The following is a 22,659-nucleotide window of genomic DNA, read 5'->3' as shown; positions in this document are numbered from 1 at the left end:
GCTGAGCAAACCGGAGGGGTGGGGTGCATGTGACTCAGAGCCCAGGTTCTCAGGTCAGAGCCGATCACCACAGTGGGGGAAAGGCCAGCCCTGGGGGCAACCTAGTGCTCGCAGGGGCCTTCCCTCTGCCTCATAGGGCTTTCTTCAGGATGTCCTGGTACAGAGGGAAGAGGACACCCCAAAGGCCTCTCCTGAAGGGCAGTGTGGGTCTCTGGCAGCATCAACAAGCAGCTGGGATCACTGCCAGCTCTTTCGAGCACCCCCTCCTGGACAGGGCCAAGATGGGAAGATCTGGGTCAATATGAATCTCTGAGGGTCTCATTGGTTTGGGGGGCTCCCACAGGGATCCAGCTCTTGTGGAAGAGCAGTGGCCCCTCACAGCCTTTTCTGGGGTTAAGGGTTTCTCCAGAACCCCCAAAAGCCATGTGCCAGGCAGTGGGTCCCCTCCAGCAGGGCTGAGTGCCCAAGTAGACAGGAATGTCCCTGGCCTCTGGCAGGTTCAGGTGAGACCTGTCCTGGCCCAAACCTGGATAAGCAGGAAAGCACAGATGGAGAGTGAGGAGGGGGAGGGCCTCTCTTCCATTTGCAGCTGACTAGGGGGTTAGCCCAGTGTGGCTCCTGCGTGCCAGGAGGTTAGATTTGGAACCAGTCAGGGCTGGGGTAAAAAGCCAGCTCTGTCCCTAACTATACAACCTTGGGTAGGTTACTAAATTTCTTGGGGTCTTAGTTGTGTCATCTGTAATATGGGGATACTAGTTTCCATCTCATCGTTTCGTTGTAAGGATAAAATGAGCTGCTTCAGGTACAGGGCCTGGCCCTATCCTGGCACGTGACACAGAGGAGCCAAGGTCCCATGGCACACAGAAGCTAGAGGGTGGGGGGGAGCCTAGGGCAGACAGCAGGGGGACAGGAGTGGGTGATGTGTTCCTCACCTCAGTGCTTTTCCTAAGAGCTCCTGCTCCTCCAGCCACCACCTGTTTCCCCTAAACCCCCGCCTCACCCCCAGTTCCAGGTTTCCTCAAACCCACCAGAACAGCTTCTCCAATTCTCCAGGCCGTCCCCCCAACCTGATCTCATCACTCCTCCGCTCTGGGACTGCTTTGCCCTACAGCATTTGAAGGATTCCTCCTCATTCTGCAGTTTAACTTATTCCTGGGTCCCTTTGTTTATTTTCTGAGTCCTTGGTTACTAGAAGAGTATTTTCTAAGGGAAAGCACATGCAAATCAGAAAACATCATTCTAGAGACCATGTCTGTGTATGAGTGTGTTGGGGGTGTGGGTCGTGGGTGTGGGGGATGAGGGGGATGGATGGGCAAGGATGGAGAGGAAAGGCTTGGAGGGAAGTAGGTGGCCTGCTCTCAGCACTGTGTCTCCCAGGAGGGGTGACCCCAGGCTGACTCATGTCTTCAGGGTCAGGCCTAGTTAAAGCACTTCTGAGCACGGATGCCCCCTCCTGGCCGACAGTGGCCCATGGAGCTGGGGGCGGGGCTGAGCTTGGGTGGACTTGCCCCATGACCCTAGACGGGCAGCTACCTGCTATGGCCCTTGTCCCCAGTGCCTTGGGAGTGGGGGTAGGGGCAGGTCCGTTCTGGAACTGGGATCTCCTGCTGGGCCATAGGTGAGGCTGTTAACAACCAAGCCCTTCCCCTTCCTGGCTTCACATCATTTATGCAATGGAAGCAACCACCCACATCTTCTTCCATCAGACCCTACACGTCCAACTGACAAACTGATGGGGTCAAGGCATTCCAGGCAGTCCTGTGGGGTTAGGCCTGCATCCCTGGCCCAGAGGAGATCAGGACAGGGTGGGATGGGGCATGGAGCAGCCACTGGAGTGGGTGAGGGGTAGTGGGTAATGGACAATGAGAAAGATGTCTTAGGTGATGGGGGTCCTAGATGTTGGGGTCATCGAAAGCGAGAAAGGGGTCAGAGAACAGAAGGGTTGAGGGTCAAAGGAGATAGAGGGAAATGTTCACTAAGCTGGGTGACCAGATGGCTGTCTGAGAAGAAAGGGAATGGTAGAGACAAGACCCTGGATGAGGGCATGGGAATGAGGCCTCTTGAAGACAGACCAGATGATGTTCCCTAATTTGGGGTACCAAGCCAACCAGGGGAATTCCCATAACACCAGTTCTCCAGTGCCCAGAATGGCAGAGTACTATTACTTTGACCCCACACCCAGAAAGCTGCAAAGAACAGATTTTCCCCAATAGGCTCCCAAGGTGTGATGTGAATTACAACTTCCATGAATATAACATTTGAACAGCTTTTGGAAACACTTTCAGGTTTTTTTTGGTTTTGTTTTGTTTTTTAATGTCAGGTCACTCCCTCCAAAAGGTCGTGGAAATAAATTTGAATAAACAAAACAGGTTTGCTGAAAATAAAACCAGGACGCCGCAGCCGCTCCAGTCAGCCTACTTCCACAAGGCCCCACCCGTCAGCCAGCGCGGCACTGTAGCTGGGTGAGCAGCATCAGACATGAACCAGGTGAGTGTGAAGGGGCCGCACAGGTGCTGAGATGTCGCTGAGGGTGGAGAGAGGCCAGGTTCCAGGGCTGGGGCTGGGGCTGGGGGCCAGGTGGAGCTCTTAGGGAACAGCTGGGGAGGGAGCACCCTGATTGTTTGAGAGCAGTTCTCTCATTGGCCTTTTCCTGTAGGTGATCGTGTTCTTGGTCATGGCCATGGGAACCCACAGCCTCAATTTTCGCATCCGGAAGGACTGCGCCCACTGGCCCAGCTGCTGCACCGGCAAAAGGCAGGACCCCGCTCACGAGTGGCTGAAGGGGAACACTGTGCTCAAGTTCCCCCGAGAGGCCACGGGCTTCACCCACCACCCAGAATCCTGCAGGGCCAGTGAAGATGGACCTCTCAACAGCAGGTCTATCTCTCCCTGGAGATATGAGTGAGTCTGCTGCCCCCTCGCGAATGCCAGCACATGGGCCATCAGGGCGTATGAGAGGGACTTGGGAGAGGGGTTCCATCCAAGTCCAGCCGGCCCACACCCCCTTTTATCTCAGAGAGGCCATAAAGGTAGAGGCCTCAGGCAAGGCCTAGTCTGGGTGCTAGCTCCCACTCTTAGTGGGTGACTTTGAGCTACTTCCTCAAGGTTTCAAAGCTGTTTTTTTTTTCATCTGTAAAATGATGTAAGACACCACCCCCCACCCCAGGCCATTGTCTGTAAATGATGTAAGACCCCCCAGGCCAACGTGCAGATCAGATGAAATAATGTGTGTAAAATCTGTACTTAGTACAGGAAAGGTTGGTTTTCTCCTTTTCCTCTCTTCTTCTTCTCCCTCCTCCTCCCCCATCTCCTTCTCCTTCCTCTTCTGTCCCTACAATGGGACATGTTTTTCTAACTGAAATATCAGGGAATGAGGGTATGAAACAGGCACGAAGCACCCCAATACCCACTACCAGTGACCCAGTCCCTAGGGGGGGCTGTAAGTGTACCAAGTTAGTGAAATCTTCCACTCTGAGGGTAGCCAGAGCCCTGGGCTGGTTTTCTTTGGTTATGGGCAGTCTTACTCTTCTATTCAGTGTGCCACAAAAATCCTAAAATTCTCTCTTGGTGCCATGATGTAACACGTATTAGGAAGCAGTAAAATTGGGACAATGACACAAAATATTAAAAATTAGGGCCTTAGGGACCCTTGTCTTGTGTATTCTTGGGGTACCTGTGTTCTCATTCTTCGTAAGTCTAATTCTGGCTTGGCCTTGGTTTTGGGGATGGTGGACAAGTTCGGTGGGTAGGGAGATGGTCAGTTTTGGGTGAGACCAGATCTCTGGTAGAGACTCCAGGTCATCATGCTTTGAAGTGGTCTCAGAAGTCTGGCTGGGTCCCAGGCTAAATCCAACAAGGCGGGGAGCCACTCTGGGAGGCTGGGTGCCAGAGGGCTGACCTAGCTGGGATCCAGACCCCTCATTTGGAGGCCATGAACCCCTGGTGACTACTTGGCTGATCTTTACGCAAAGTATTCTTTGCCATACTTGTCCCACAGGCTGCTCCTCAGGAAAAAGTTTATGACAATTAAGTGTGGGACACCTGATCCAGCCCTCACCCCTCAGAGATTCATAATGTGCTCAGCACGTTCAAAGTTGCAAGAAGTCTGCAGAAGAGAAACTGTAAATTCAGCATTTCCCAAACTCATTTGGCCCCAGGCCCCTTTTCTTGTAGAGTACTTATTAGGGAACCCACCCTGGGAAAGGCGGCTTTAGCCGAGCCCCAGCTCGTGAGGGCTTGTCTGCATGGAGAACGGTCTTGCAACCCAGAGGCTGTTTCCTGCTAGCCTTTGGGAGGTCCAGACCTTTGGAGCGTCTACATTTCGAGTCTTGTTTTGGCCACAAAACCCTTTCAGAATAAATAAATAAATCTTACCATTCATACTTACCTGTGCTTATAGTAGATGCAGGCAAGTGTCTGGAAGGATATGCAGGCACTGGTCAACAGCGGCTCCTTCTGGGGAAAGGGACTGGTAGGGAGACTGACTGTCTTCACTTTACAGTGTTTCATACTTGGATATAAGAGCGATTTTTACTTTATAATAATAATTTTAAAAGTCCTAAAAATGTAGTAACAATAACAAAAAGTAACCTCATGCCGGATGTACATGAGATGGTAGCAGCGCTTGTCTGGGGGGCCTCCACATGGCTCCGGGACCAGAAAACCATCCCTCCTTCCCTGCCCTTCACTACCGGTGGGGGAAAATAAATCCCAGAGAGGAGGGGGTGACTTGTTGAAAGTCACTCGGCAAGTGGGTACAAGAGCTGAGTGGGGGGGAGGGTAAAAGCTCAGTCAGGAGGGTCCCACCCCAGCCGCTCCCCAGTCCCATCCTCTGCCTGCCTGCCAGGCCAGCCTCCCTCCAGAGTCTGACCAGTGCCTCCTCCACAGGTTGGACCGGGACTTGAACCGGCTCCCCCAGGACCTGTACCACGCCCGCTGCCTGTGTCCACACTGTGTCAGCCTCCAGACGGGCTCCCACATGGACCCCCTGGGCAACTCAGAGTTGCTCTACCACAACCAGACCGTCTTCTACCGGAGGCCGTGTCCCGGCGAGCAAGGCACCCGGGATGGCTACTGCCTGGAGCAGCGGCTCTATCAGGTCTCCTTGGCTTGTGTGTGTGTGCGGCCTCGAGTGACGTCCTAGTCGTGCTGCCCCTGCCCGGTATCCGGTCGGACCATCCGCCACGGCGAGCCAGGATGCCTGAGTGCTCAGCGCTTCCAAAGAACTACCTGGAGCAGCAAGACTGTGGGACAGGATCGGGGACTTTCGGGGGAACCGCATGTTTCACTTTTTAGAGTGGATGGGAAAAGTGGGGCGAAGCAGCAGAGAAGCTTATGGCCACGGGAAGAGGACCTCCTGGCACTTCCTCTTGGGAAAAGTCTTTAAGGCTCCAGAGACCACCTGTCTCTTCCTCTTCTCCCATCCCCAGCTGCCCTGGCACAGCACAAGCACTTTCTTGCTCCTTTCCCCTATGCCAATGGAGAGCCCGTCATTTCATGTGTTCGTCCATCTGTCCATCTGTCCATCTGTCCATCCATCCATCCACCTGTCCATCACTCAGTGACATCTACTTTGTACATACCTTGGTGCAGTTACTAGGCTCTGAGGAAGAGGCTGTTATTGAGCATGGAGAGACTTACCTAAATAAATAATCTGTATTCAAAATGGTCTAATTTATCTTGGCGTCCCCAGTGCCTGAACACCAGGCTCCCCAGCCTGGCTCCTTCTCTTCCCCATGGTCAGATCTTACCTACTACCCTGTCCTTCTGCCTTCCAGAGTTTCCGCTGTGGCCTCCCGTCCCTCCCCTTCTCTGGCTCCCTGGCCTACCCCAAACACTGGGGTGGGGGTCAGGCTGCCCTCCTGGCATGCTGGAGAGACAGAGGCCCATTGAGGCACTACGGCAGGCACACAGCGCCACCTTGTCCCCCCAACAATCTGCCTTTGTCCTCACTCTTGGCTGCTACAGCCTGGGCCAGGGGGGTGCTGCCTGGGCCGGGCTCCAGCTCCCACCCTTTCTAAAAGGAAAAGGGGGAAAGGACAGCCAGGAAGAGGGGAATTAGTGGAGGGGGATGTAAACTTCTTCAGGCTTGGGTCCTTTGGGGGGCTCCTGGTCTAGCTCAGATTCTCAGCTTACCTCCCAGCTCCTCCCATTTTCTGTGTGGACCTCCTCCTTTCCCCCCTCCTCCCTGCTCTCCTTCTCCAGGCCGGGTTGGGCTCCAGCAACCAGAGGGCTGACCACTCCTCCCCGCCCCTCCCCTCCCCTCCCCATGTGCTTCCCGGGGTTGAGGGGCGGGGGCGATGCAGGCACCAGCAGGGGCACTCTGGGCAGCTGGGAGAAGGCCCGTCTGGCTGGACGAGGCTCCTTGGCGGCCCCTCGGCCGACCTCCCCGCTTCTCTTGCAGGTTTCTCCAAGTGCCTCCCTGCTTCTGTTTGCTTCCCCATCTCTCCAGGTTTCTGTTTTCCCAGTTCCCTTCTTAGGCCGGTGGCAGTGGGGGCTGTGCCTTGTGGGCCCCACGGAGATGCTCAGTGCTCGGGATCGCCGGGATGGGCTCCCTGCGGAGGGGGCAGCTGCGGGGCTCCAGGGCTTCGCTGTGGACAAGACTTTCCTCTCCTCCCTCAAAGGCATCCTGCTGGAAACCGAGCTGGTAACAGCCACTTCCCCGACCTGGCGCCTCCATCTCTCCCAGTATGATCTCACTCCCCTCTCTCCCTGCTCAGTGCTCTCACTGGGCTCACCCCTTGGGTGGTCTCCTTTCCGGGGCTCTCTGGACACCGCTCCTGTCCCAGCCACCCTGCCCTCCTTCTCCACCCGCCCTCGGGCTGCCTCTCCCTCTGAAGGCCCTTACAGCAGCTTCAGCAACTGCAGGAAGAGCTGAAGTTAGAACACGACTTTATCTGCGTCTACTCCCCGTGAACACCTGCTCTCGGGGCAAGATCTTCCCCTGTCACTTAGCAAGACCTGAGTGCCATCCTAAGTCCGTGTGTATGTGTCAGTGACATTGCCAGAGCTGAAGGGACCCTTAGTCCACTGTGGAACTACTGTCTTCTAAATCTTGTCTCTTGGTGTGGAGCCAGACGGGCTGGTGTGTACCCTGTACCCTGGGCTTTCTGCAGGACACCTCTTCTATGGGTTCCATAGAATGGTACCCCCTGGAGGGGTGCAGCTTGGTCATACAGCTGGGGTCCTGGACACGGGGAGCTGGGAAGCTGGAGATTGCCCTCGAGGGGCCAGTGCCCTGGAGTGTGGCTCCCGCTACCAGGGGTGGGGAGACTGGCAAGGATAGGTGTTGGGGGTGGCCTGAGGAAGTTTCTGAGGAGGGGAAGGCAAAAAAATCTGGCTAGGCCTGTGTCCCCTTCCTGGCAAGCTTCACACCCCCGGGTCCTGCAGGCCTTGACCTTCATCATCTTCATCTGCTTCACGGCCTCCATCTCCGCCTACATGGCCGCCGCGCTGCTGGAGTTCTTCATCACGCTCGCCTTCCTCTTCCTCTACGCCACCCAGTACTACCTACGCTTCGATCGGCTGAACTGGCCCTGTCTGGTGAGGGACTCTGCCCCACCACATTCTGGTCCCTTACTTCTTGAAGGTGAAATTTCCCTTTTCCCTCCCAGCCTCTCTCCTTTCCCTGGGTCAGTACGGGGCCCAGCTCCTACACAATCACTTAGAGCTGCTCTCCCACTCACTGAAGCTCCCACCCCAGCCCAGGCCCTGCCCTGGCCCCCTGGTTGGCCTGCTCCAGCTCTGCCCACCTCCCCCTGGCCCAGGGTCCTGGCTCCTAGTTCTGGCCACTCTGCATTCACCTGTATCCCTTCCCTGGCTCACTCGTGCTCTCTGTATCTCTTCCAAGTGCTTCATATCGTGCCCAGGGGTCTCTCCATGTAGGGATTCACAGTGCCTGAGGGTGAAGTCACTGACTGGCCTGGAAAACCTCAGGATGATGTTCTCTTGCCTTCTGACTTCCTTTTGACCCTGGTCCCCCTCCCCCCCATCCCCCAGGACTTCCTCCGCTGTGTCAGTGCCATCATCATCTTCCTGGTGGTCTCCTTTGCAGCTGTGACCTCCCGGGATGGAGCTGCCATTGCTGCTTTTGTGAGTCCAGTCCTACAGAGCTCCCCAGGCCCTTGGGACCCCTGGCTGGTGTTTGCACACCACTGGTGCCTCCCCACAAGCCCAACCCAGGGCTCTGGTTCACACAGTGCCCCATCCCTCCCACCTCCCTCTCCCTTGTATGTGATGGCCGGTGGCTTTCTCTGTGTCATCCCAGCTCCTACACACCTACTCCCACAGGTGTTTGGCATCATCCTGGTTTCCGTCTTTGCCTACGATGCTTTCAAGATCTACCGGACTGAGATGGCTCCCAGGACCACCCAGGGTGAGTGTCTGTGCCATGGGGAATGGACGTGCCCCCTTCACCCCGTACCCCAGCTACCTGATCCTGATATGCCTTCCCTTCCTGGCTCCATATTCACAGAGGACCAGCAGTGACCCTGAGCTAACTGGCTCCTGGGCCCAGCCAGACAAAAGGAACAGAGCAGCCCAGACACATTTCCTTTGGATTCCCTAGCCTGCAGCCTAATATCCCCCAGCCAGGCCTTCAGGGAGGGGGTCTGGCCTGAGAAGTCACCAGGAACTTATCTGTGGGGCTCAGTGCTCTGAGATCTGACCCCCGATGAAGCTCTACCGGGAAGGGGGTGTTTTGGGGAGGGAGAGCAGGAAGAAGCTGATCATTCCCAAATTAAAAGATTTGAATCCTACTGGTGTCTTTTTCTTCCCCAGGAATTAGGCAGGTCAGGAAAGCCAGGGAGTAGTCACAAAAAAGCTGCCTGGAGCAGGTCATGGTCCCTTCTCTGCAACCAGGTCTGAGCCATGAGGAAGTGGGACTGGACTGAAGGTGCTGAAGACTTCCTTCCACACCACACTTCCTCTCTTCGATCTGTGTGTGCCACGCTGCTTTGTGGTGGGCCTGCTGGTTGGGCTCCCAGAGTCCTGTGTCTGAGAAGGCTCAAGCCTTCCCCACGTGAGTGCCCACCAGCCGCACCTGTGCACACAGGTTTCTTAGGGGGTTGGAACCAGGTGCTTGCCTGGGGCGTGTTTAGAGCTCCCCCTTGTGGTGTGGGGAGGACTTGGCCCGCAGACCACAGGAAAGAGGGCAGCTTGTGGCACCAGATGAAGGCAAAAACCCTCTAGATACTTGCTCTGGAAGAGCTCTTAGATATCAGCAGGTTCAATGCCCTCATTTCACATAAGAGGAAACAAGCCCAGTTACAGGAAATGACTTCTGCACTTGTGACAGAGCTGGGACAAGAACCTAGCTTGCCTAACACCTATACAGGTGATCAGGATACGGTACTGAGCTCCCGGTAGCTCAGAAAATAAATGGCCCAGCCTCATCTCCAGCTCCCTCCACCAGCGGGTCTACTCGACCAGCTTGCCAGCAAGCAAACATTTTCTGAGCATCTCCTCCCTATAGACCCTGTACTGGGCCCTGGGGGATTCACAGGTGACAGGAGGGCCTGTCCTTGGGCATTCATACCCAGGGAAGGTGACAGGCTAGTGAAGGATGGTCATGACTGCCCACAGCGCATGCTAGGGGAGGGTTGGGCTGGGCTTTTTGGAGAACAGACACTGCTACAGTACAGGAATCAGCCCTGCCTGGCCCATGACAGCCAGGGTACTAGGGATGTCCCTGCTCACCCACATGGCCTAACTTAGCAGCTCATACAAGCTGGCTTACTATCCCGCTAATGCTGGCTTTCTCCTGCTCTGAAATATCTTCCTTTTTTCTGGGGTGCTCCTTCCAGAGGCAGGCCCTAGCCCCCAAGACCTGCCTGAACCCTGGAACTTCAGTAGAGCTGCTCTGCTTCCTTAGGTGGTAGTCGTGGGCCTGCCTCAGTCTGACTTCTCCAACTTTCCTGTCCTCGTGTCCGGGCTCCTCACCAGCACAGACAGCCTCCCCAGGGCTAGAACCAACGGGATTTTGTGTTTTTCTGGGTTTCTGCTCACATGCTTAGGGCTCTAGGCACTGATTGGCCACCCTAAACCTTTCAGGGAGGCATAGCAGGGGCTTCCCTAGCACCCTTTACGAGATGGGGTTACCAGATGCAGGGATGAGAAAGTGGTTAGGAAAACTGGGCTGTAAAGCCCAGGAGGGGGCAGGGATTTGTCTGGAACAGAATGGGGCCGGGACAAGCCCTGTTTCCTGGGCAGGAGTATGACCTGGACGAGACTGTCCCTGGTGGGTGCTCCCGGGAGAGCGGGGGTGTGATCTACAGCGTGTACCTGCTCATACAGCTGTGCCCACCTGTGCCTGTGTGAGGGGCCAAAATGAAGCAAAGCTCGGCTCTGGTCCACAGTGCCTGTTGACACAGGCTCAGTGTCAGCGGGCCCCAGCGTCCCAGGATTCCCCTCTCGGTGAGGCATGACCACAGAGGCCGAGCTCACACGTGGGCCCCAGCCGAAGGGGCCTGGGGCTCCCTGTGGATCGACCAGAATGGTACCTGTGCCAACCCCTTTATGAACCTCCACCCCCAGGGAGCCTGGAGCCTCTCATGGTATCGGTGGGAAGTTCATCTGGGAGGGAACGGGTGTCCCAGGACACCTTTAACCTCTGCAGCCCACAGCTGGGGTATGTGGAGGGGATCTTTGTCTTCCACACAAAAATCCTATCTCTCTGCACACAGAATTGGTTCACCATGCCAGTACCTTTGTTTTCTCTCCTTCTGACCTCACTTCTCTGGGCCTTGGCTGCCTCCTCTGTAGATGTGGAAAGATGTGGAAAACCTTGGCTCCCCCAGGTCTGACACAGAGGCAGGGCCTCCCTCCACTTGGGAGCTCTAAGAGCTCTTGGCAGCAGCGGCAGCGGGAAGAAAGGGGCGCAGGCAGAGTCTGGCATTCATGTTTATTCCAGGCTGTCAAGAGGGAGGTTCCTGATGCAGTGTCACTCCTCTTCGAGCAGTTTTTGCTGAGAAAGGAATAAAAGGTATAAGGGGGCAGCTGGCAAGAGGGAAGGAGTGTGTGGAGAGGAATCTCTGGGGCTTTCCAGGGCCTCAGGGGGCTGCCTTGAGAGGGCGACGTTCTGGCCTCAGGGACCTTGGTTCTCATTTAGGGGTCTTTGTACTTTAGTGTGAGGGGCCAGGCTTTCTTCCAAGGTTTCAGTATATGGGCTGCTTTGACCAGGAAGGGGTTTCTCAGGTATGGATGTTGTGGGACTCCCCGCCAAGTCTGCCATAATATAGGCTAAGGAGTGCCCAACCTGAGGGGCACTGATGGTGGCAGGTGTGCTGACATGGCCACTAGTGAGGCCCAGCCAAGGGACCCACCTTGGCGCCGATGTCGCGGCTCTTGGCCCGCAGCTTGTTGACCTGGGACTCAGCGATGTCTGCCCGCTCCTCGGCCTCATCCAGCTCGTGCTGTACCTTGCGGAACTTGGACAAGTTGGTGTTGGCCTGCTCCTCCTGCGGGGGTCCGGGGATGGGGAGGAAGAGGTGAGATGCAGCAGGGTAGCTTGGGGGAGCTGGAAATCCCCAGCCTTCCAGTCTGACGGATTCCCTGTCCCTGAGCCAGGAGCTCAGTGCTCTCACCCCTCAACTATGTCCCTGCAACTGCCTTGCTAAAGGTCTCCTGTTCCTGGCTTGGCACCTTCCTCAACTTGCCCAGCATTCAGAATCCTGCATGGCCACCCACTGCCCAAGATGAATGACATGCTGCCTGGTCAGTCCCATTCTTTTTTTTTTTTTTTTAAAGCCAAGTGTTTTTTTTTTTTTTTTTTTAAAGATTTTATTTATTTATTTGACAGACAGAGATCACAAGTAAGCAGAGAGGCAGGTAGAGAGGGAAGAAAAGAAGCAGGCTCCCTGCTGAGCAGACAGCCCGACGCAGGGCTCCATCCCAGGACCCTGGGATCATGACCTGGGCCGAAGGCAGAGGCTTAACCCACTGAGCCATCCAGGTGCCCTGGTCAGTCCCATTCTGAACCGAGCTTCACTGCACCTTCCCAGCTCTGACTCTGCTGCTCCCAGCTGTCCGGTTTCCTGCATACGTGTGTTCATCGACACTTCACTTTCACACTTTACAGCCCACCTAGACTCTTCCCCCACTGCCCTATGGCCAGGGCCTCTCCTGGGCCCAGTTCCACAGCCACCTTCCAGCCTCCAGCACCATGTGGCCCCGTGGCCTGCTTAGCAGCTATACTGTCTTCTGTCGGGTCTACCGGAGTATGGATTATAAGCAGGCTGTAAGCATTGCCTTTGCTTGCTCAGAGTGCCTGCTCCAGCTCTGAGCACACAGGACGCGTGAAACGTCCAGTCCCCATGCTGGGACCGAGGCCCGTCAATTCTCACACAGGGAGGTGTGTGTAGGGAGAGTGAAGAAAACCATGAACTCACCGCCTCCTCGGCCTGGCGCTTGTAGGCCTTGACCTTCAGCTGCAGCTTGTCCACCAGGTCCTGCAGCCGCAGCAGGTTCTTCTTGTCCTCCTCTGTCTGGGGGTGGATGGATGGGAGAAGCCAATTTGGGGGAGGAGCAAGGACAATCATTGTTCCCTCCCTCAATATGTCACTGTTCTCCCCAGGCCTTAGCTGCCCCTCCAACCCTCCGATGGGCCAGGTGAAAGAGGGGGCCTGGGGGATTTCATCTCTGCCTTGACTTGTAGGTCAAAGGGCCAAGGCAAGGTCCTCAGTCTGGATCTAGAAAGCAAAGTGGGCTGAGGCCCTAAAGCTAGAAGTGGGGCAAGGGGCTCCTAACCAAATGGAATTCCTTCATCCAAAAATATGGGGGCATTGGGGCTCCTCCAGTCCCAGCCTGGAGCCCCGTAGATTCTCTCGGCCAGTGGTCTGAGAGTGAGCTGAGAGGAAAATGAGGGGCACAGGATGAAGGGGGTACTGTCATAGACCATTCTCATCTATCATATATATACTGTACTAGGCAGATTTGGGCACCAGGATCACTGGCTCTAATGTCACCTGACCATGTCTAGCTCCTCATCATTGCATGGACTAGGGTGCCACTCCCACTTATGTACACAGTACACCTGCTGGTAACCCAGGGAAATGCTGGTTAAAAGAGCTTTCAGGAAGTAAAGCTAGGTTCTCCACTCACCAGAAAAAATCATGGACTCAAGCCAAACAGACTCCAGGGAATGTGCAAGAAAATTAATCTAAAGACAGCATCTCAAGAAGTAGGTGCCAGGGAGTTGAGTGGTGCACCTGGACAGTGGCTGTACCTGGGGCCCGTGTGGGTTGGGAAGTGAGGCAGGGGAAGCGCTTTCACATCCACTCTTTCCTGGCCCCCAGAGCAGCCCCCATGCCCGCACCTGGTAGGTGAGCTCCTTGATGCGACGCTCACTCTTCCTCATGCCCTTGATCGACTCCGCATTGCGCTTCTGCTCAGCCTCCAGCTCGTTCTCCAGCTCCCGCACCCGGGCCTCCAGCTTCTGCAGCTGCTTCTTGCCGCCCTTGAGGGCGATCTGCTCAGCCTCATCCAGCCGGTGCTGCAGGTCCTTGATGGTCTGCTCCATGTTCTTCTTCATGCGCTCCAGGTGGGCGCTGGTGTCCTGCTCCTTCTTCAGCTCCTCGGCCATCATGGCAGCCTGGGGGCAGGGGGGAGGTCTAGAAGAACAGGGCCCAGGGCCCCTGGTCCCTCCAGGATTGCCATCTGCCCAGCCTGGGGTTTGTTTCCCGAGGCCCGCCCACCCGAGCAGCTGCAGGAGTCGGCTTGTCATGGCATGGTGGCCTGGCTGGGACCCAGGGCCCTCGTTCCTGTCTTTAGTGGGGGGCGGGGGGGAGCAGTCACTCACATCGGTGATGGCCTTCTTGGCCTTCTCCTCGGCGTTCCTACACTCCTGCACCGCCTCTTCTACTTCTGATTGGAGCTGGGTCAGGTCTGACTCCATCTTTTTCTTTTGATTGATGAGACTGGTGTTCTAGATATAGGTAGAGGAAAATATCAATATATACTTTGTTACTAGATTCTACACCTTTAGCTGCAGAAAATTTAAACTAGTCATTTTTTATTTTTTAATTATTTACTTTTTTTTTTTTTTTCAAGATTTTATTTATTTATTTGTAAGAGAGAGAGAGATTGAGAGCGAGCACAGGCAGACAGAGTGGAAGGCAGAGTCAGAGAGAGAAGCAGGCTCCCTGCGGAGCAAGGAGCCCGATGTGGGACTCGATCCCAGGACGCTGGGATCATGACCTGAGCCGAAGGCAGCTGCTTAACCAACTGAGCCACCCAGGCGTCCCTAATTATTTACTTTTAAAGATGTATTTGTTTATTTGAAAGAGAGAGACTACGGGCATGAGTGGGAGGGGAAGAGGGAGAAAGAGAGAGAATCCCAAGCAGACTCTATGCTGAACACGGAGCCTGATGTGAGGCTCGATCCCAGGACCCCAAGATCCCGACCTGAGCCAAAACCAAGAGTTGGAGGCTTAATGGATTGTGCCACCTAGGTGCCCCAAAAAACTAGTTACTTTTTTTTTTTAAGTCTTTCTTTTGTTTATTCCTTGGGCATTTGTTGTATCTTTGTTATTGTATATCCCAGGTTTTGTATCTGTTTTCCTTTTCCTAAGAAAGCAGATATGTTCTATATGTTATATCTAAAATTACTCAGCTTTGAAGAAAGACTTCAAACCAGAAAGGGCCTATATGATTCTACTTCTGACATCTTTAGTGACGTGTCTCTTCAGGAGCATGAAAACATTCCAAGGAAAGTGGGAAAACTTTTTTTTTTAACCAGGACAATATCCTAGAAATGATTGTAGTTACAGAAAGAATATAGTGGAGTAAGGAAGAGGGGAGGGGGTCAGTGCATGACGTCATTCCCACATGTACTAGATTACAGAGAAAAGTCCCACAGGACCCTGCCAGAAGATGGACACAAAAGCTCATGGCAGAGCACAGTTGGAGACAGAGTGTGTGGGATTGCGGAATGATGGTGCTCCCTTGAGAATTTGATTTGCGTATGGATGGCATTTGTGCTTCTTTAAATTCTCCAGATCTCCTCTTTACAGAGCAAAGGAGGCTGTCCTCTAGATCAGGGATGCCAGATTACAGCAAGCATGGCACAACTCCCAGACTTGTGACTTGGGTGAACATCACCAACCAATCATGACATCATTAGCTTTGAAGTATATGCCCCCTTCTCAAGGTAGTGTTTCCAAGAGCCCCCATCAGCAGAGGAGAGATGGCCCAGGAAACTGAGTGATTTGCCATCCCAGTTGGACACGCTCGCTCAGGGCATCCAATTCAGAACTTCTGTAAACGGGCTGGGCTCTGCCCCTTGGGGGCATCTTCGTGGAGTCCTGACCGCCTCACCTGGGAGTGCAGCAGCTGCACCCGCTCGCTGGTCTCGATGAGCTCCTGCTCTGCCAGCTTCCGAGAGCGCTCGGTCTGCTCCACCACGGCCCGCAGCTCCTCCAGCTCGGCCTGCAGCAGGTTGTTACGCCGCTCCACGATGGCGATGTTCTCCTTCAGGTCATCGTTGGCGTGGAGCGCGTCATCCAGCTGGATCTGGGTGTCCTGGGGTGGGGTGGGCGGACGCATGTTGGAGACCTGCACCCATCCAATCAGGGCTTCCTAGTCATGGTCTGACACACCCTATGCCAGGTTCACAAACCTTCTCTGTCAAGTGTAGGGCCAGGGCCACAGCCCCACCTCTGTTGTCTAGGTCAGGAGGCTGGGCTGGTCCAGGACATGCTTAGGGTCTGGTTCTCTTTCGTCAAGCCTCCAAGCCCAGGAGGTAGGTGGCTCCCCCTTTCTCCTGTGTGCTAACCCAGGGCCCTCACCAGACCTGCAGGCAGCTCCCTTCAGGGAGTCCCCCACTCTGTTACCTTCAGATGGGCTTGGGCAATCTTCAGGTGCTTCTGGGACTCGGAGGCTGTTCTGTTGGCCTGGCTGAGCTGGATCTCCATCTCGTTGAGGTCGCCCTCCATCTTCTTTTTGACCCGCAGGGCCTCATTGCGGCTACGTGTCTCAGCATCCAGGGACGTCTGCAGCGAGTCCACCATGCGCAGGTGGTTGCGCTTGGCCTGCTCCATCTCCTCGTCCTTCTCCGCCAGCTTCCTCTCGATCTCTGCCTTGATCTGGTTGAACTCCAGCTGTGCCCGCAGGATCTTGCCCTCCTCATGCTCCAGGGAGGCCTGGCAGGGGGTGGGGCCAGAGGGTTGGAAGCGGACAGTCAGGGTACAGAGCGAGGATGGGAGGGAGGTAAAGGAGGTGCTGGGTATCAGCCAGGACTGTGGCTTGGAGAGGAAAGCCTGGGGAAAGACACAGGAGGTGGGACCTGCATCCCAGGATGTCCCGGGCTTCCTCAGTCAAGGAAAGGCCTTGGACGTCACCAGTGCCAAGACCCTCTAGGACTAACACCACACCATCCTGAACTTCTAAGTCTCATAGGAAAGGGGGAGGTTTTCATAACCACACACTCCAAGCTTCATTTTTGTTTCCCGGGTCACTTACCTTTCAGTGAAAAAAAGCTAGATGCCCCCAAATTCAGGGCCCTCTCTGGGTTCTCTAAAAACGAACAGTAGCAATAGCAAATTGGGCAGGAAGGACACACGCATGTTGGAGGCATGTATTAAATTTTTAAGTTTGTGACCTCATTTAATCTTCATAACAATTATGCATAAAATCTTATTGGGTATGCATATTAGTTCCATCAAAAATAAGAAAACTAAGGTACAGAGGGGTTAAGAAACTTGCCCAGTAACACAGCAGAGGTCCTGAAGCCAAGTTCCAAACTCAAATCTGCCTGATTCTGAAGCCCACACTCCCACCTACTGTTTGAGGGGTTATGATGATGATTGTATTTCAACTTTATAAACACGGTAGGTTTATAACCTTTCGGCCCATGATCACACAGTGATGTTTTCCTTGGTGGAGACCTTGGCTTTGGAGGCAGTCATGGGATTGGGCTAGTGGGCAGACTGAGAGAAGGGAGCTAATAAATTTTGTCTGGGGATGAGTATCACCTGCTGGTGAAGAAGAATGGGGAGTCAGAGACAAGAAGGGGTGGGTAGGAGTGGGTATGAAGTAGGGGTGAGGCAGGGCCAGGCTCACCTCAGCCTCCTCCAGGGCTGACTGCAGCTCTAGCTTCTCAGCCTCCAGCTGTTTGCGGACTTTCTCCAGCTCGTGAGCATTCTTCCCTCCTTCTCCCAGCTGCTCCGTCAGGTCGGAGATCTCCTCTGGGGGAGGGGCCCGGGCCTCTCAGTTGGGGGCTGCCATGGTCCCCTGATGGGGGACGCCCCTCTTGGAGCCCCTGAGTGGCGCCACACAAGGAGGCGTGTGGGTATCAGCCAGCCCCTCCCCGGCCTCTCCAGCCCCAGCGCACCCTGGAGGTTCTTGTTCTCCCGCTTGAAGGTCTCCAGATGCTCCAGGGACTCCTCGTAGGCGTTCTTGAGCTTGAAGAGCTCTGTGCTGAGGGAGCGTGCCTCCTTCTGCGAAGACTCCAGCTCGGACTGGGACTCCTCATACTTCTGCTTCCACTCGGCCAGGATCTGTGGGGACCCAGTTCACTGTACAACCCTCAGCCCCAGCACCAACCCCCCCCCCCCCGCCCCTGGTCCTCCAGGGCCTGCCCAGGCCCCTCTGCGGGGCTCAGCCTCCTCCCCAGCACCCCCCACCCCGTCCCCCAGGAGAAGGTCCCTGGCTTCCTGGTGATGCTGGCCTCCCTGCTCTGCCCCTGGTCGAGTCCCCCAGCCTGGGCCTACCTTGTCAAAGTTCCTCTGCTTCTTGTCCAGGGCCGCGGCGGCTGCGTTGGAGCGCTCCACGTCCACCATCAGGTCCTCAATCTCATTCTGCAGCCGGTGCTTGGTCTTCTCCAGCGAAGAGCACTTGGCATTGACGGCCTCCACAGCCTCCTCAGCATCCTGCAGCCTCTGAGCCAGCTTCTTCCTGCCCCGGGCAGTGAGCGTGTGTGTGTGAGACTCTACCTGGGAACAGCGGGCCCTGGGAACCCCCTCCTCCCTGGACCAGGGTGACCCCATCCTCCCTTCACCACAGCTCCTTGGGACCCTGAGCAGCCCTTCAGGCCCCGGGTCACCAGCCTTGAGGGACCCCAGCCTGCAGGTCGGAGGAGGAAATTGTCCTCCCTCTGTGTAGCGGCGTCTGCGTGGCAGCCTCCTCCCCTCCCCACGCCAGGCTGATCGATGGAAGCTCCTCTGACCAACAAGCTTTTTGCTCGTCTTATACGTGAGCATCAGGTATAACCCGAGCCAAAAGCTCATGCGTCACAGGAAGTGAGTCCGGGCCAGCCAGGTTCACTCAGAGGCCAGGATCCAGGCTCCCTTTTAAGCACCTCTATTCCCACCCTGCTTCCCGCCACTTCTCCCACCCTCCTCAGATCCCCTTCCCGTGTCCATTCTGCTTATCTGCCCCTGCCCACCCTGCTGTCCTCTTGCTCCCTCCTCTTTTAGAATCAGGGTGGTGAGGCCCAGGACTCACTTGGCCTCCTCGAGCTCCTCGGTCCTCTGGATGGCGTCTGTCTCATACTTGGTCCTCCACTGCGCCACCTCTGAGTTGGCCTTGGACAGGACACGCTGCAGCTCGGCCTTGGCCTCTGTCTCCTCCTCATACTGCTCGCGCAGCAGGTCACAGTCATGCCGGGCGGACTGGAGCGCGTGGGCCAGTGCGTTCTTCGCCTGCGGAGGGGAAGCACCAGGAAGAGGGCTTGTCTTCCAGGAAGGTGGGAGGGAATGTGCCCCCCACCCCGATCATTGTCTAGATCCTTTTCATATCCATGAACTTCGAACAAGCCCAGCCTCACTCATTCAGGGTGAAGGCTGGTGTGGAAATCTCAGCATCTCAGAGCAGCTTTCCAGCTTGCCCACCCCACCCCTTGCACATAAGGAAATGGCAATCAATGATGTTCAGGTGTGGCTTAGCTGGAGTGTAGAGGAACCTAGCCTGTGGGGTGGGGGTATCAGGTATCAACCATTCATGGTGTTGATGTAATTTAACTACCCAGGGCTGCCATCAAGCCTGTCCCATTGTCCCATAGCTGGGCCTCACCTTGCCCTCCTCCTCCAGCTGCCTCTTGAGGTCCTCTAGTTGCTGGGTATAGGAGAGCTTGCCTCGAGTCATCTGGGAGATCAGTGCCTCCTTCTCATCCAGCTGCCGGGACAGCTCACCTGGTGGTGGGAACAAGAGAGCCTCTGTGGCCTGTGGAGGGGGCAACTGGTGCCTGACCCTGAAGCAGGCACAGGGCCGGTTAGGGGAACCCACCATTCTCTGTCTGCAGTTTGGCTCGCTGGGTGGTGAGGTCATTGAGGGAGCGTTGGGTCTCTTCCAGCTTTGCTCGGTACTCATTGGCCTGGTCCTCCAGGGTCCGGGACATCTTCTCCAGGTTTGCCTTCAGGCAGTAAGGGACAACTTGTCATGGAGAAGGAGCTGAGTGGACCAGAGAAAGGAGGGGAGGACCAAGGTGGGGAAGCACAGGGCACAGAGAGCTGCTGGAGAGCGCAGTCTGAAAGGGGTACATGAATTAAAGGAGGGAGGGTGAGGAGCTGTGGGGGGAGGCAGGGAGGGCAAGGGAGAGAGTGAGACAGAGAGCAAGGGGTGACGAAGGAGTGACAATGAGAAGACAGGGCAGAGAGAGTGGAGGAAAGGCCGCTGTGGGGGGAAGGGGGTGAGGACGGTGAGCAGGCCACCCACCTTGGCCTTGATGATCTGCTCCATGTTGGAGGTGACGTCGTCCAGCTCCAGCTTGAACTCGCTCTTCTCCTTCTCCAGCTTCTGCTTCACGCGCTGCAGGTTGTCAATCTGCTCGCTCAGCTCGGCCACGCTGTCCGCATGCTTCTTGCGCAGGGCCGCCGCCGTGGCCTCGTGCTGCAGCGTGGCCTCCTCCAGGTCCCGCCTCATCTTCTGGAACTCGGCCTCACGCTTCTTGTTCATCTCGATCTGCACGGATGTGGCCCCGCCGGCCTCCTCCAGCCGCTCGCTGATCTCCTCCAGCTCCCGGGACAGGTCTGAGCGCAGCTTCTCCACCTTGGCCCTGGCCGTGCGCTCAGCCTCCAGCTCCTCCTCCAGCTCCTCGATGCGAGCCTGGCCCGGGACACAGAGGGCTCAGACCCACTGCCTGGAGCCCTCCCTTGGGGAGCACCCATCCCATAGCTCTAGAGCATTCAGGTTCCTCTAGGGCAATGGTTCTTAACTAGGGAAAGCTTTGTACTGCAGAGTGTAGTTGGTGATGTCTGTAAACATGTTTGCTTGCCATGACTTGCCATTTAGTGGGTAGAGAGACAGGGGGTGCTGCTAGACATTTCTGTAACACATAGACCATCAGTAACAATTTGGTCAAAGCTGAACCCTCAAGGCATCTAGGCTCAGTCTGAGAATCTGCAGCTCTGAATCCTAAGAATCTATGTTTGGATGGGGATTCCGAGATCCTATGAGATCCTGAATCTCAAAGATTCCACAGATTCATTAGGCTCTGCTCTACTAGACATAAGGCAGGAAAGCCTGCACTTGTATTCTACAAATATTTGCAACAATATGCCTTAATCCAATAAAAATTTTTGTAATCTTCCAAGTTAACCACACAGTCCTGTCAATCATATTCTTGACTCTCCAGGGTTTGCCATATTTATGCCTGGGCTCGGTTCCTCCTTAACTGTTCCATTCCAGGCTGGGTGAGTGCTAGTGGGTTTCTCTTATCATCATCATACCCCTACCTCATTCTTTGGCCTTAGCCCTGGCCTTGACTAAACTGGGAGAATGTCCCATTTGTCATTTTAATCTGTTCCCTGACCAGCCTGGAGCAAAGGGGGAGCACTGATCAGTGGGATCCTTGCATCGGTGGTTGTGGACAGTGTTAACAGGATGCTCGTGGGTGGGTTCTGGGAGCAGGAGAGAGCCTCTTCTTGGGAGTCTCTGCTCCCGAGATGAAGGAGGTGGGACTGTGTGCAAGAGCCTGGGCAGGAAGAAGGAGGAGCCACAGCCCATTGTCAAGACCTGGTGAGGATAACAGCACTGTTGTTCTGGGTCTAGGAGCCAAAGAGTTTGCCTCAACCCAGACAGAAGAAGAGCCTGGGGAATGTCCTCATAATCTAGCTAAAACCCACGAGGCAATGCATAGCTCAGCAAGACATCCTTTTTAGTAGGCTTGTTTGCCTCCCTCAAAGAGCCCTGCTAAAATAAGACATCATTGCTTTAATGGCAGAAGGCCGGTGATCCCCAGTGCCAGATGAGGGTTGGTGGGGTCTCCAAGGCTGTCTGGAGCTCTAGATACTGTCTAGAACCCTAAGCAGTTCCTGTATCTTCAGCTACCTCACCACTGAGCTCGCCATTAGCTGCACCAGGAAGAACTTCACCTGATTCTCCTTCAGTTTCTTCTGCAGCTGAAGGGCCAGTGCCTGCTCGTCTTCAATCTTACTGTTCTGCTGATTAATGTCAAATTCTTTCCTGGAGAAGAAGTGGGGGGTGGGTGACAGGTGCTCTTCCTTCCTCTGTACTCATTCTCTTCTCTTGCCAGGGCATGCCAAGACCAGCCCCCTCCCTGCTGGCCCAAGGGGTGAATGCAGGAGAGTCATTTGATCCCCTCATTCACACTGTGCCCAGGACAGTCATGGCCAGTGGGGCTGCAGCACCCTGTGCTCTAACTCCCAGGCCAGACATCCCCACTAGACCTTCCTGCCCAGCTCAGGCTCCTACTTCTTGATCTTTTCTTCCAGCTGCAGCTTGTCATTCTCTAGGTCCATGATGCTCTCCTGGGTCAGCTTCAGGTCACCCTCCAGCTTTCGTTTTGCTCGCTCCAGGTCCATGCGGACCTTCTTCTCCTGCTCCAGGGATCCCTCCAGCTGGTGGGAAAAAGATAATAAATGAGGTCTAGAAAACCTGAGATCCACAGTGTATGCTCCTCTGTTCCCTTCTAAATTCAAAGTCCAGGAGATTGGAGGACAAGCCAGCAGAGAAATACCTGCAAGCACAAAAAATTCTGAGCCCCAGTCTAGTGAGGAACTGCAAAGAACAAAGAGCCCCCAGGGGTCATAGAAGTTGGTTTAGGTATCATAGAGTCCCTTGGCTATTGATATTGCCAGCAAAATCCTGACCTGGGAGAGACAAGCATGGTTCTTATTACTCACATCATCCACCTGCTGCTCCAGCTTGACCTTAGACTTAGTCAGTGTGTTGACCTTGTCCTCCTCAGCCTGAAGGTCATCTAGGGCCTGCTGGTGGGCCTCTTGCAGAGCCTTCTTCTCCTTGGTCAGCTTGGCAATGATCTCATCTAGCCCAGCCATTTCCTCTGTCAGGTTCTTCACCTGTGGATCAAGAATCCCATCCCCTTCAGGGTAAGAGGTCATTGGCCTGGAGACATCTATGGGGATGTCCAATGCCAAGGACCAGGACCACACCATGGTCTAGGAATCCTAAGACCTGGGCTAGAGCCAGAGGAGCTGCCCTCACCTTGTTCTCTGTTGCATGCTTCTCCTTCTCCACCTTGGCCAGCGTCAGCTCCAGGTCATCAATGTCCTTCTTGAGCTCAGAGCACTCATCTTCCAGCTTGCGCTTCTTGGCAGTGAGCTCCGCATTCATCTCCTCCTCATCCTCCAGCCTCTCAGTCATCTCCTTCACCTTGGCCTCCAGCTGGATCTTGTTCTTGATCAGCTGGTCACAGCGCTCCTCTGCATCGTTGAGGTTATCTTGTTCCTGGGAGAAGAGGACAGA

At 55.1% G+C, this 22,659-nt stretch overlaps 3 protein-coding genes across 3 annotated transcripts in view; 2 read left to right on the top strand and 1 right to left on the bottom strand.

Moving 5' to 3' along the window:
• The first annotated feature begins 2,346 nt into the window (after positions 1–2,346).
• IL25 (interleukin 25) lies at positions 2,347–5,665 on the top strand. Its single transcript, XM_082734465.1, has 3 exons — positions 2,347–2,487; positions 2,657–2,901; positions 4,888–5,665. Exons 1-3 carry the CDS (start codon positions 2,479–2,481, stop codon positions 5,141–5,143), a joined length of 510 nt encoding a protein of 169 aa, XP_082590591.1. The 5' UTR covers positions 2,347–2,478; the 3' UTR covers positions 5,144–5,665.
• A 419-nt stretch (positions 5,666–6,084) lies between these two features.
• CMTM5 (CKLF like MARVEL transmembrane domain containing 5) lies at positions 6,085–8,756 on the top strand. Its single transcript, XM_082734249.1, has 5 exons — positions 6,085–6,646; positions 7,390–7,542; positions 7,999–8,091; positions 8,290–8,374; positions 8,474–8,756. Exons 1-5 carry the CDS (start codon positions 6,269–6,271, stop codon positions 8,485–8,487), a joined length of 723 nt encoding a protein of 240 aa, XP_082590375.1. The 5' UTR covers positions 6,085–6,268; the 3' UTR covers positions 8,488–8,756.
• Positions 8,757–10,886: 2,130 nt separating this feature from the next.
• LOC309867496 (myosin-7) overlaps positions 10,887–22,659 on the bottom strand; it is a 51,203-nt gene continuing 39,430 nt past the window's right edge. The window contains exons 21-38 of the mRNA XM_082736408.1: positions 22,399–22,641; positions 22,077–22,253; positions 21,646–21,791; positions 21,306–21,396; positions 19,648–20,037; positions 19,219–19,345; positions 19,006–19,124; positions 18,439–18,635; positions 17,706–17,889; positions 17,327–17,492; positions 17,056–17,180; positions 15,828–16,136; positions 15,313–15,516; positions 13,796–13,921; positions 13,313–13,588; positions 12,387–12,482; positions 11,322–11,456; positions 10,887–10,963 (exon numbers count right to left, since the gene is read on the bottom strand). Of these exons, the coding sequence (XP_082592534.1) occupies positions 10,940–10,963; positions 11,322–11,456; positions 12,387–12,482; positions 13,313–13,588; positions 13,796–13,921; positions 15,313–15,516; positions 15,828–16,136; positions 17,056–17,180; positions 17,327–17,492; positions 17,706–17,889; positions 18,439–18,635; positions 19,006–19,124; positions 19,219–19,345; positions 19,648–20,037; positions 21,306–21,396; positions 21,646–21,791; positions 22,077–22,253; positions 22,399–22,641 (3,135 nt within the window). The 3' untranslated portion in view covers positions 10,887–10,939. The remainder of the gene's footprint in view (positions 10,964–11,321; positions 11,457–12,386; positions 12,483–13,312; positions 13,589–13,795; positions 13,922–15,312; positions 15,517–15,827; positions 16,137–17,055; positions 17,181–17,326; positions 17,493–17,705; positions 17,890–18,438; positions 18,636–19,005; positions 19,125–19,218; positions 19,346–19,647; positions 20,038–21,305; positions 21,397–21,645; positions 21,792–22,076; positions 22,254–22,398; positions 22,642–22,659) is intronic.

This window comes from Mustela nivalis (genome assembly GCF_964662115.1).
Source record: "Mustela nivalis genome assembly, chromosome: 6".
In the NCBI taxonomy this organism is placed as follows: Eukaryota; Metazoa; Chordata; class Mammalia; order Carnivora; family Mustelidae; genus Mustela; species Mustela nivalis.
This window is presented reverse-complemented; position numbering and strand designations above follow the sequence as displayed.